The 14,026-nt window shown below is 35.4% G+C and overlaps 1 protein-coding gene across 1 annotated transcript in view; it reads right to left on the bottom strand.

The window, feature by feature from the left end:
* Window positions 1-3,626: 3,626 nt before the first annotated feature.
* Window positions 3,627-14,026, bottom strand: part of ADAD1 (adenosine deaminase domain containing 1) — a 72,481-nt gene continuing 62,081 nt past the window's right edge. Inside the window, exon 11 of the mRNA XM_032292374.1 lies at window positions 3,627-3,782. Coding sequence (XP_032148265.1) covers window positions 3,669-3,782 — 114 coding nt within the window. The 3' untranslated portion in view covers window positions 3,627-3,668. The remainder of the gene's footprint in view (window positions 3,783-14,026) is intronic.

Consider the following 14,026-nt stretch of genomic DNA (forward strand, 5'->3'; position numbering starts at 1 on the left):
CCATACACACCTCTCAAAGGCTACAAAACCCACGATAATCTCCATTCATAAGCCATCATTCATGCCTATTTTAACTATTATACTATTTCTTCTAATAATTGAGTTCAACTGGGGATAAGGTGGGGGGGAGCATGACACAATACAGGCCAGGGTTAAATTTCTAAGAACGCTCACTGAAAATACCCTGAACATAATCTGCCCTTTACTCAATTAAACTGCTATACTTCCACTCAATTCTTTCTTTACTCTTATTTCTCTCATTTTAGCTTCAGTCATTTCAATAATACATTCATAATCACCCTAGATTCTCTATAACCACAGCTGACCCAATTATAGCTGGGTCAGTTCTCTGACCTGGCTAACATCCACTAGGATCCAAAACAAGTCATAAAAATCAATTGAAGTGGCTCCACTATAAATTCATGCATGCACATGACATCTCCTTAATCTTTAAACAAACATTTAAAACATCCTAACCACAACTATATTATTCTTGTCACCAAATTACTAGGAAGAACAGAATGCAGACATTGCCTTTAACTTCTCATCTCCCATTCATTCCTTAATAATGGCCAATCTCAATTCTGATACCACTTTTTATTACTATTCTGTAGGGTGATATTTTTCAAAGTGTGGACAAAGTACCACCTGTATCAACTCACCTTTAATAACTTGTCAAAATGGAGATTTGAGACCTTTCCCCAGATTTACTCAGGGTATCCTGAAGTGGGATTTCTCCTGAGTAACCAGGTTAGGAAACTGTTTTAGACACCAGTGAACTCATGGTCGCTAAATCTGATGTTATTTTTGTAGTTTTCATTCTCCTTGACCCCTCTGTAGCACTTGAGAATGCTTAGTCTTAAAATTTCTTTTTGTGCTATCCTCACTCTCCACTTAGCTGTCAAAGAACTCCATGTTTCCTTATTTTTTCAGTTCCAAAATATGAGTGTTCCTTGAGGTTCTAGCCCTAATGCTCTTTTTATACACCCTGCAGAGGCCAACATCTTTTCTCACAACTTCAATAATTACCTTTGATTATCTGCATAAAACATGCAAGCGACTGATTCCCAGCCTTTTACCAAAGGTCCAAAACTTTTTAAAAGGTCTCGGTTACAGTATTTCTTATTGCTAAATATCTCCAATTAACCATCTTATTACCATCTTAAAAATGTCAAAACTTCAAATCTTTTCAGCCAAATCATATTCCATTCTTGACTTGTAGTAATGGTACCTCAATCACCCACTTCAAAGTCATGAAGTCACCTTTGTCTTGTCCATGTCCTTTATTTCATATATTCTATTTTCATTTCCTAGCGTCCCATTATTACTTGAATTTATCTTCTCCTTTATAAATGGTGACAATCCTGGTTTGGGTTATCATTACCTCTTACATAGGCTATTATCATGGCCTCCTAAATTTCTAGTCGTCTCTAATCTCAAACACAATTCCTCTCTAATCTTTATTACTTCCAACTAGAATACATTTTCTCTCCCATTTCAGCCTACCAAATTTTGCCCATCCTTTAATGCTTGCCTCAGATTGCCTTAGATCACCTCAGAGCTAAAAGGGGCTTCAAGTTAGATACAAGCAATTTAGTGGTTTTTGAACAATGTTAGCAGTGGAAGTTTAAAAGTCTAAATTTAGAAGTTTGCTTTTCCTCAAGCAAACTACCTTGCAGAACTTCAGTACATAACATATGAGATACAAAAGTCACAGCTGTTTTTGATGAAGGGCAGCCTGGAGCCCTTCCCACAATGCTTTTATCCCTGAACAAAGAATGAAAATCATTAGTCTAAAGTTCATACTTGCAAAGATAAAGAAATGGGCTAAGAGATATTAAATGATTTACAATAGTTTCAGCCATAAAAGCAAATGTTGGGCTTCATATCCATTTCCTAAACTTTCTACTAAATGACTGTCTTCTACTCCATGCCATTTCATTTATCCTTTATGAAGTCTCTTTTGATATCCTATATCTAGACAAAATCTTTCCTTTCTCTAAACCAAAACACCACACATAATTGAATGCACATAGTATATAGAGACAGTGACTACATGTTGAATAAATGAGTGGTACTTAGATTTTGTCTGTAAAACAATTGCGCAATTTTGTTTTATCTTCTCCTTAAAACTGTAAATTTCTTGATGAAAGAAATTGTCTTTTACTGATCCTCATGGCAGTGCCTAACTCTGGGCCTTTTACTAATGAGGCAGAACTTTCAGAAGCAAATAAAAGCACCGCTTTCCCACATTTTATAAGTGTCAGCTAAAGGCAAATACTTATGAATGGAAGAGCCAAGAGAAGGCTAAAGATCTTGTATTTTCAAAGGAAAATTTACTATCAAGAAGAAATAAAATAATAGAAGGCTAAACATTTGCTATGAAAAGAAACAGCCCTGCAAAGAAATTAAAAATACTTAACAAGGAAATAGCACTTACAGAAATAAGCAATAAATACTATGTAACTAATTGAAATGAAATTTATTAGTTTATTTTAATCCACATGAAACTGCCCATATTTTGATCCTTTTTAATCCACTAAAAAGGCAACTTCACATGATTCAACCTAACATCAGTAGAGTTTAGATTACTGAAAGATGTCTATCCAGCATGACTTCACTGTTCATCAACTAAATTCTACCATGCTTTTAGAACAGACGAAAAACCAAAACAATTTATATAAACCTCATCTGTGATTATAATAGTTCATGGTGGGGGTAGGTGTGAGATTTATAAGTTTAGTAAAGATCTAAGTTAAGGACAAACTCTGAGAACCAATAATATTCAATATATCTGTGATTGTAAATCAAGGAATAAGAGGTAGAAGCTAAAGTATGGGACAAACAATTTCACTAAAGATACTTATCCTAACTCAAAAGTAACTATACTTTCCCTTTTCTCCTAATCACTGTGTAAACACATACAGATATAAAGCAAAATGGCCTTTACTGACTTAGAAATCCCCGTTAATCTAAATTATAAAGAATTAAATCACATTTGGTGCAGACAGATCTTGTAGGACAGTTGAAAATGGGCAATGTTATTTAATGCATATATGATAGCCCTCTATAAATAGAATAACTACTTTATCAAACTATTCCTTAACATGGTTAATATTTTTCTACATTTATATGTGCAGTTTGCATTCATGAACTCCTTTAACATATTTTTTTTTTTTTTTTTTACTAACACTTAGGATGGTGACTGGCAAATATTATGCAGTCAAATGTCTACTGAATTAATCAATGAGTACAGGTTATTATTTTTATTCTTGATGTCCCATATTTAATTTTTAAAAATTTGAGTGAGATGCTAGGACACAATGTTGAATATGGTAGCCATATGGACAGCTTTAAAGCAAAAGCTTAAAAGGAAATCTCTATTAAACTACAAAAAGGAAAATGGCTTTATAATATCTGTACAAATAAATACAAAATGGCTACATATTCAAACAGGTAAGTCCTTTTCTAAGAAAATGAAAAAGTAAAAAGCCCTAATGTTTCAATGTAATTTGGCAGGAATATTTAGAAATTTTCAGTAATCACTGCATACTGCTGTAAAGACTCTGATTCTGAAAGTTGAAAACCATCAATATTTAAAAAACATTTTTACTAGTCAAAACACACAAACAATGTAAGACTTTTAATGTGACAATGGATTGCCTAATTCACATATTAAATTGCTCTATGCAGGGAGATTTCACAATCCAGGATCCATAGCCATGTTGTTGTAAGTAGGATTTCAGCTTAGATTTAGCTTCTTGATAGGAGGAAGACATACACTAGAGAAGAAAAAAAATGAATTATAGAAAATAGGCAGCATTTGACTTCTGAAAAGTAAGTAGCCCTAATATTGTTTCTTTAGCATGAAATGTTAAAAAGTTGATGTCATTTTTCATTCCTATAATTTAGTATTTTTGAAGCTAAAAAGTTTCCTTCCTAACACTCCTAAAAAGCAATTATTCATTTTTTTTTTTTTTTTTTTTTTGGTAAGAGCCAAGGTCTTGCTCTGTCATATAGGCTGGAGTATGGTGGCAAGATCACTGAACTTCTGAGCTCAAGCCATCTTCCTACCTCAGCCCCCTGAGCAGATGGGCAGATGGGACTACAGGCATGCACCACCATGCCCGAGATTTTAAAATTTTTTTTGTAGAGACAGGGTATTGCATGTTGCCCAAGCTGGTCTCGAACTCCTGGCCTCAGGCGATCCTCCCACCTTGACCTCCCAAAGCTCTGAGAGTACAGGCATGAGCCACGACACCTGGCTAGTTTTTATTTTTAACATTTAAGTTAAAAGATTAATTATACTAACTGCAGACAATTTGAAAAGCAGACAAATTATAAAGAAGGAAATAAAAATTATTGGTAATCTGAAAACTACATGATGATAGATAAAACTAATGGTGATAGCCACCATTAATATTTTGGTGAATTTTCATTTTTCACAAATGAAAATGTAAGTGAACTTTTAACAAGGTGGTTTTATTGAGATATAATTTCCATACCATGAAATTCATCCATTATTAAGTGTATTGTTTGGTGTTTAATGAATTAATAGAGGTATGTAACTATCAGCATAGCCCAGCTGTGAAACAAATCCCTCACCTCTATAAAGTTCTACTGTACTCACCTACAGTCCTAGTGTCAGCACAAGCCCTAGACCCAGACAACCATAATCTACTTGCTGTCTCTAGAGTTTTGCTTTTCCTAAAAAATTTATATAAATTAACTAACATAATATGCATTCTGTTGTGTCAGGCTTCTTTCGGTTAGCATAATGTTTTCCAGTTCATTTATGTTGTTTCATATATCAGTAGCTTGTTCCTTTCTATTGCTGATTAATATTCCATTGTAGGGGTATAATATTCCATTGTAGGGGTATAACACATTTTGTTTATGCATTTACTACCTGATTAACATCTAAATTGCTTCCAGTTTCTGGCTTTTATGAATAATGCTGTTCTAAACATGCATGTAAATACCAGTGGAATTGCTGATCACACATTTACCATCCTAAGAAAATGCCAAACTGGGCCGGGCACGGTGGCTCAAGCCTGTAATCCCAGCACTGTGGGAGGCCGAGGCGGGTGGATCACGAGGTCAAGAGATCAAGACCATCCTGGTCAACATGGTGAAACCCCGTCTCTACTAAAAATACAAAAAATTAGCTGGGCATGGTGGCGCGTGCCTGTAATCCCAGTGACTCAGGAGGCTGGGGCAGGAGAATTGCCTGAACCCGGGAGGCGGAGGTTGCGGTGAGCCGAGATCGCGCCAGCCATTGCACGCCAGCCTGGGTAAAAAGAAACACCCTCTTTTAAAAAAAAAAACAAAAGATAGAATAAAAGAAAATGCCAAACTGTTTTCCAAAGTGGCATTTTCTCATAGTCTATAGTTTGTATTTTCATTTTCTTAATAATGAATTTTGAAAAGCAAGTCTTTTATTTTGGAGTCAAATGATCATTTTTTTTCCTTTTATGGGTTATACTTTTGGTATCATATCTAAGAAATCTTTCCCTAATAATGTAAATATTTTCTCACATTTTATTTGGAAGTTTTATAGTTTTAGACCTTACAGTCAAATTTAAAGTCCACTTTAATTTTTGTGTATGACCGACATAAAGATCTAAGTTAATTTTTTGTTTTACCCACATATATCCCACCATTTTAGCACTATTTGTTGAAAACATGATTCTTTTTCCTGTTGAATTACTTGGCACTTCTGTACCAAAGCAATTGATCATATGTGTATAGGTTTATTTCTGTTTCACTCATCTATATGTTTATTATTATTATTATTTTGTTTTTGAGACAGAGTCTTGCTCTGTCTCCAGGCTGGAGTGCAGTGGTGCCATCTTGGCTCATTGCAATCTCCGCCTCATGGGTGTTCAAGCGATTCCCCTGCCTCAGCCTCCCAAGTAGCTGGGACTACAGGCATGCCCACCATGTAAGGCTATTTTTTTGTATTTTAGTAGAGATGGTGTTTCATCATGTTGGCCAGGATGGTCTCAATCTCTTAACTTTGTGATCTGCCCACCTCAGTCTCCCAAAGTGTTGGGATTACAGGCGTGAGCCACTGCACCCAGCCTATATGTCTATTATTATATCAATACATTGTCTTAATTACTATGGCTTTATAGTAAGTTTTGAAACTAGGTAAGCTTTCCAATTTTGTTTTTTTTCAAAATTATTTTGGCTCTTAAATGTCTTTTGGATTGTGCCAGGTGCAGTGGCTCATGCCTGTAATCCCAACACTTTGGGAGACCAAGGTGGGTGGATCACTTGGGGTCAGAAGTTTGAGACCAGCCTGGCCAACATGGTGAAACCCCATCTCTACTAAAAATACAAACAATTAGCCAGGTGTGGTGGCAGGAGGCTACTTGGAAGGCTGAGGCAGGAGAATCACTTGAACCTGGGAGGTGGAGGTTACAGTGAGCTGAGATCGCACCACTGCACTCCAGCCTGGGCGGATCACAGGGTCAAGAGACAGAGACCATCCTGGCTGACTTGGTGATACCTGTCTCTGCTAAAAATACAAAAATTATCTGGGCATGGTGGTGTGCACCTGTACTTTCAGCTACCCGGGAGGCTGAGGCAGGAGAATTGCTTGAACCTGGGAGGCGGATGTTGCAGTGAGGTGAGATCACACCATTGCACTCCAGTCTGGGTGACAGGAGAGACTCTGTCTCAAAAAAAAAAAAAAAAAAAAAAAAAAAAGTCCCTTGGATTTCCATATCAATTTCACAATTAGCTTTTCAACTTTTACACAAAAGCCTGCTGGAACTTTAATTTTGCATTGAAGCTATAGATTAATTTGGAGAGAAGTAACATGCTAACAATACTGAGTTTTCCAACGCATTATAATGGTACATCACTCCATTTACTTAGGTCTCCTCAATTTCTCTCATCAATGTTTTATCATTTCAAATGCACAGGTCTTGCATTTCTTTTGTTAAATTTATTCCTCTGTGTTTACACATGAACACATACACAAATGTACACGTTTGGTGCTATTATGGATGAAGCTGTTTTCTCAATTTTTGGAGCACTCATTCCTATATGAACAATTTATTTTTCTATGTTGCTCTTACACCTCATGACCTTGCTAAAGTCACTTATGATCCAGTTGTTTGTTTCTTGTAGATATCAAAGAGTATGTTACCTACAAGATGATACAATTAAGGAATAAAAATTTTTTTCTTACTCCTTTATGGTATAGGTACCTTTTTACCTTGTTTTCTTGCCTTACTTAACTGGCTAGGACCTACAGAACAGTGTTGAATACAAGTGCTGAGAGAAGACATTCTTGCCTTCTTCCCCAATCTTGAGTAGGGAGAGTAGTATTCAGTTTTTTCACCATTCAGCATAATGTCAATGGTAGGTTCTTTATTGATGCTCTTTATGAAGGTGAGGAAGTTTACTTTTATTCCTTGTTTATTCAGTGTTTTTATTGTGAATAGGTGCTGGATTTTGTCAAATGCATTTTGTATATCTTTTGAGATAATTACATAAATTTTAAACTTGAATTTATTCATATGGTGTATTACATCAAATAATTTTCTGATGTCAAATCAACCATACATTCCTGGTATAAACCTTCTTTGTTGTGGAGTATAATCCTTTTTGTATGTTGCTGGATTTGGTTTGTCAGTATCTTGTTAAGGATTTTTACATTTATCTCCATGAGACTGGATCGCAGTTTGCATTTCTTGTGGACAAGGTTTTCTTGTGCACTTTTGCTATCGGAGTAACACTGGCCTTGGAAACTGTGTAGAGAAGTGTTTTCTCCTCCATTTTCTGAAAGGGCTTTTGCAGGATTTACATTATACTTTACTTGTATGTTTGACAGAATTCACCAGTGAAGCCATATAAGTGTCGGAGATTTTCTTTAGGAAAATAATTTAATTAGTAATTTGATTTCTTAAGTTCTAGTTGGATATTCTATTTTTGAGTCAGTTTCTATGATTTGTGTCTTTCTAAAAATGTGTTCATTTCATCTAACTTATTGACTGACAATCGTTTACAATCCCTTATAATAATTTTAAGCTTCTTAAGGTCTGTAGTGATGACCACTTGTTTTAATGCCAGATTTTGATAATTTGTGTTACCTGTTTTTTTCTTGGTTAATCTAGCTAAACAATTATCAAGTTTTCTTTTGAGCTTCTGCATACTTTGGTATTTCTAGGGGCTCCCAGAACCAATTCCCCACGGATATCAAGGAATGACTACATAAATAAGTACTTAGAAATGTATAGCTTTAAATGCTTACATTGGAAAGAATCTTAAAATCAGTTATTTGAGCTTTCAGCCCAAGAAACTAGAAGAAGAGCATATCAGAATCAAAGTAAGTAGAAGGAAGGAAATAATGAAATGGAATGAATCAGAATGGAAATCAGTAAAACTGAAAACAGGAAAATTAGTAGGAAAGACACAAAAATGTTTTTTATTATACTTCAAGTTTTAGGGTACATGTGCAGAACGTGCAGGTTTGTTATAAGGGCATACACATGCCACAGTAGTTTGATGCACCCATCAACCTGTCATCTACATTAGGTAATTATCCTAATGCTATCCCTCCCCTAGCCTCTCACCCCCCAGTAGGCCCCAGTGTATGATATTCCCCTCTCTGTGTCCATGTGTTCTCATTGTTCAACTCCCACTTATGAGTGAGAACATGTGGTGTTTGGTTTTCTGTTCTTGTGTTAAGTTTGCTGAGAACGAAGGTTTCCAGCTCCATCCATGTTTCTGCAAAGGACATGAACTTATCTTTTTTATGGCTGCGTAGTATTCCATGGTGTACATGTGCCACGTTTTCTTTTAACAGTCTATTACTGATGGGCATTTGGGTTGGTTCTAAGTCTTTGTTATTGTTAACAGTGCCGCAATAAACATACATGTGCATGTGTCTTTATAACAGAATGATTTATAATCCTTTGGGTATATACCTGGTAATGGGATTGCTGGGTCAAATGGTATTTCTGGTTCTAGATCCTTGAGGAATCGCTATACTGTCTTCCACACAATGGTTGAACTAATTTATACTTCCACTAACAGTGTAAAAGCATTCCTATTTCTCTGCATCCTGTACTCCATCTGTTTTCCTGACTTTTTAACAGTTGCCATTCTAACTGGCGTGAGATGGTATCTCAATGTGGTTTTGATTTGCATCTCTCTAATGACCAGTGATGATGAGCTTTTTTTTGTATGTTGACTACATAAATGTCTTCTTTTGAGAGGCGTCCATTCATATCCTTTGCCCACTTTTTGATGGGATTTTTTCCTATAAATTTGTTTAAGTTCTTTGTAGATTCTGGATATTAGTCCTTTGTCAGATGAGTAGATTGCCAAAATTTTCTCCCATTCTGTAGGTTGTCTGTTCACTCTGATGATATTTTATTTTTGCTGTGCATAAGCTCCTTAGTTTAATTAGATCCCATTTGTCTATTTTGGCTTTTGTTGCCATTGCTTTGGTGTTTCAGTCATTAAGTCTTTGCCCATGACTATGTCCTAAATGGCATTGCCTAGGTTTTCTTCTACGGTTTTTATGATTTTAGGTCTTACATTTAAATCTTTAATCCATCTTGAGTTAATTTTTGTATAAGGTTTAAGGAAGGGGTCCAGTTTCAGCTTTCTGCATATGGCTAGCCAGTTTTCCCAACACCATTGATTAAATAGGGACTCCTTTCTCCATTGCTTGCTTTTGTCAGGTTTGTTAAGATCTGATGGTTATAGATGTGTGGTGTTATTTCTGAGGCCTCTGTTCTGTTCCATTGGTCTACATATCTGTTTTGGTACCAGTGTTATGCTGTTTTTGTTACTGTAGCCTTATAGTATAGTTTGAAGTCAGGTAGTGTGATACCTCCAGCTTTGTTGTTTTTGCTTAGGATTGTCTTGGCTATGCAGGCTCTTTTTTGGTTCCATATGAAATTTAAAATATTTTTTTTCCCCAATTCTGTGAAGAAAGTCAATAGTAGCTGGATGGGGATTGCATTCAATCTATAAATTATTTTGGGCAGTATGGTCATTTTCACGATATTGATTCTTCCTATCCATGAGCATGGAATGTTTTTCCATTTCTTTGTGTCCTCTTTTTTTTCCTTGAGCAGGGGTTTGTAGTTCTCCTTGAAGAGGTCCTTTACATCCCTTGTAAGTTGTATTCCTAGGTATCTTATTCTCTTTATAGCAGTTGTGAATGGGAGTTCACTTATGATTTGGCTGTCTGTTACTAGTGTATACGAATGTTTGTGATTTTTGCACACTGATTTTGTATCCTGAGACTTTGCTGAACTTGCTTATTAGCTTATGGAGATTTTAGGCTGAGATGATGGGGTTTTCTAAATATACAATCATGTCATCTGCAAATAGAGACAATTTGACTTCCTCTTTTCCTATTTGAATACCCCTTATTTCTCTCTCTTGACCGACTGCCCTGGCCAGAACTTCCAATACCATGTTGAATAGGAGTGATGAGAGAGGGCATCCTTGTCTAGTGCTGGTTTTCAAAGGGAATCCTTCCAGTTTTTACCCATTCAATATGATATTAGCTATGGGTTTGTCATAAATAGGTCTTATTATTTTGAGATACATTCCATCAATACGTAGTTTATTGTGAGTTTTTAGCATGAAGGGCTAAATATATTTTGAATTTTGTCAAAGGCCAATGTAAGATGTTGGTCTTTGTCTCTAGCAATATTTCTCCTCTTCATGTATACTTTGTTTAATATTAATATAAATATTCCAGCTCTCTCATTATTCAAATGATCGGTTTTTTTCACCCTTATAACTTTCAATGTATTTCAGACTGAATTTAAAATTTGTCTGTTGCAGACAGCATATATTTGAATCAGCCTTTTTTTTTTCAAACCCAATCTGACAATCTGTCTTTTGAGCAGTCTACTTACATTTATCGTAATTATTGATATGGTGAATTTATATCTGCAATTTTACTATTTCTCACATCTTGTGTCTTTTTACAATTTCGCTTTTTCCTCACTGCCCTATAGTTTAAGAAAAATGCTTTACTAATCATTCTGTTGGTATTTTATCAATAGTTTTTCATTTATTTTCTTAATGGTTACATCATTTATTTTCTTCATGGTTACGTTAAGAATTATGATATACCTCTTTACCCTATATATTTTATTTCAGATTCATACTGGCTTATGGTAAAACAGCAACTTTGTTTCAATATAGAGCCATTTCTTACTCAATCCTTTGTTATGTTGTAATATATTGCATCTATGTTATAAAGTCAACAACACAGTGTTGTTTTAAACAACTTTTTAAAAGCAAATAAGAGCAAATTAAACATGCACATACACATACTCACAGGTCTCATGTTTATCCACATACTTATCATTTTCAGTATTTATTATTCCTTTCTGTGGATTTGCTATTATCTGGTGTAATTTTTTCCAAGTTTCAAGGACTTTCTTTGGAATTTCATTTAGCAAAGTACTGCTAACACCACATTTTCTTAATTTTAGTTTAACCTGTGAATGTTTTTGTTTTGCTTTTATTTTTGAAGGATTATTTTCCTGGATATATAATCCTTAGTTGCCAGGAATTTTCCTTCAGCACCTTGAACCTGTCATTATACTGCCTTTGGGCCTCCATTATTTCTTTCGTAACAGCTTTGTTAAGATATAATTTGCAAGTCACAGAATTTGCCCTTTTAAAGTGTACAATTCAGCTTTCAGTATATTCACTAATTTGTGCAGCCATCACCATTACTTTTAGAACCTCTCCATCATCCCAGAAAGGAACTTTTTATCTATTAGCAGTCACTCCTGATTCTTCCTCCTCTAGCACCTGAAAATCACTAATCTATTTTTTGTCTCTATGAATTTGCCTATAATTGACATTTCACATAAATTGAACCATATGATACGGGGCCTATGCTTTCTTTCACTTGACATAGTATCTTATTGTATCTAGGCTCTCAATTATATTCCATCATCTATATGCCAGTACCACATTGTCTTGATTACTGTAGTTTTATAGAAAGTTTTGAAAATAAGAAGTATACATCTTTTAACTTTATCTTTTCAATTTTTTTTTTTTTTTTTTACTACTTTGGGTTGGCTTCCACTGTTGCTAGTAAGAAATCAGACACATTAAGCCTGTGAAACTTCTACCTTCTTCTGATCAACTTGCATGTGGAAAAGAATGTACTGAATGTTACAGTCAGCTCTCAAATATCCCTTGGCTTATACTGTTGATGGGCTCTCTTGGGTATTCCCTGCACGTAAGTGTAGTTTTTCAGTCAACCAGGGAAACATGAAGAATTTATCTCAGCCCTTTCAGGGCTCTCTCATTTTCAAAATCTCCTTGTTAACTTGCTAGTTGGTCCACTGCTTGCTTCCAACCAGGATGGCAACCTTGGGCCAGCAAAGTTATCAGTTTTCCCCATTCGCTTCCTACCACATTTGGCATTTAGGCCAACAAAACAGGAAATTTTCATTCCCTTGTCCCCAAACCAATTATACCTCCTCTGAAAGCAACGCTACTGCTTTTGGTGGCAGCCTCATTGGGTCAAAAACTAGTTCTTGCCATACAAACCAGCAGAGAGGAACAAAGAATGAGAAAAGGCCTGGGCAAGAAAGCCATGTACTCCTACAATTCTTACTCAAAGTAATAGCAGTTTTTCTTCTTCTTTTTTTTTTTTTTCTTTTAGAGAGATAGGGTCTCGCTCTGTCCCCCAGGCTGAAGTGCAGTGGTGTGATTATAGCTCACAGCAGCCTTGAACTCCTGGGCTCAAGTGATCGTTCCACCTCAGCCTCCCAAGTAGCTAGGACTCTATAGCTGTGGGCCACCATGCCTGGCTAATAATAAGAGTTTGTGAGGAATACACACTTTTGGATGTTTTGTCTGCCTTTTGTCAATGTCCAGGGTTGTGAAAAGTTGTTTTTGACAATTTTGTCTGGTTTTCTACTTGTTTATATAGTGATTTGCAACTTCTTTACGCCATGAAACCAGAAATAGTCTAGATAAGCTTTTATACTTAAAAATATGTGATTATGTATATCCATACCTGTTATTACTATAACTGCTTTACAGGCTGTAACTATACAGGTTGAGCATTAAGTTGGTAAATCTGGTAAAATTAAAAGACTTTCATATAATCCTATATCATTACTGGCATTAGGATATAAAACAATTTAATATTTAAGAATGGTAACATAGAAGTATGTTCATGTCGGCCAGGCATCGTGACACAAGCCTGTAATCCCAGAACTTTGGGAGACCAAGGTGGACCAATCACCTGAGGTCAGGAGTTGAAGACCAGCCTGGCCAACATGGCGAAACCCTGCCCCTACTGAAAATACAAAACTTAGCTGAATGTGGTGGTGTACACCTGTAATCTCAGCTACTCAGGAGGCTGAGACAGGAGAATTGCTTGAACCTGGGCGTCAGAGGTTGCAGTGAGCTGAGATCATGCCATTGCACGCCAGCCTGGGCGAAAGAGTGAGATTCCATCTCAAAAAAAAAAAAAGTATTTTCATGTTTCATTATGTAGAATGAAAAAGTAGATTAAAACGCAGCCAATATGGTCTTATTTTTAAACAGACACATAAACCTATATATATGAGAAGGAACTGAAATAACATGCTCACATTAAAAGACTGAGTATTATCTTTGAATAGTAAGTGGGATTACAAGTATTAGTATTGTTTTCCGTACTTTTAAAACTTTTTCAAATTTGACTTAAATTTACATTATATTTATATAAAAATATTTTTAAAGAGGAAAAAAAAACCCCTGTACATCATCTACGAAATCTAGCATGTTCAAATCAGATGGTGAAATTAAAGTTTTTCTCACAACTTTAAGACAGAAAAATTCATATGTTTTCAATAATATATTCTTTTAGAATACTTAAGATTCTACAGGTAGTATAATTAATACCATATACATAATAAATTTTATTAACATTTTGTTTCTCTGGGTATTACATAGCAGGTTTGAGTGTTATGTAACTTACACTGTCAAAATAAGTATATACCATACTAAAATGTCTACTTTATAT

This window comes from Sapajus apella, unplaced genomic scaffold (genome assembly GCF_009761245.1).
Source record: "Sapajus apella isolate SASKATOON/1434 unplaced genomic scaffold, GSC_monkey_1.0 scaffold27, whole genome shotgun sequence".
NCBI classification, from domain to species: Eukaryota; Metazoa; Chordata; class Mammalia; order Primates; family Cebidae; genus Sapajus; species Sapajus apella.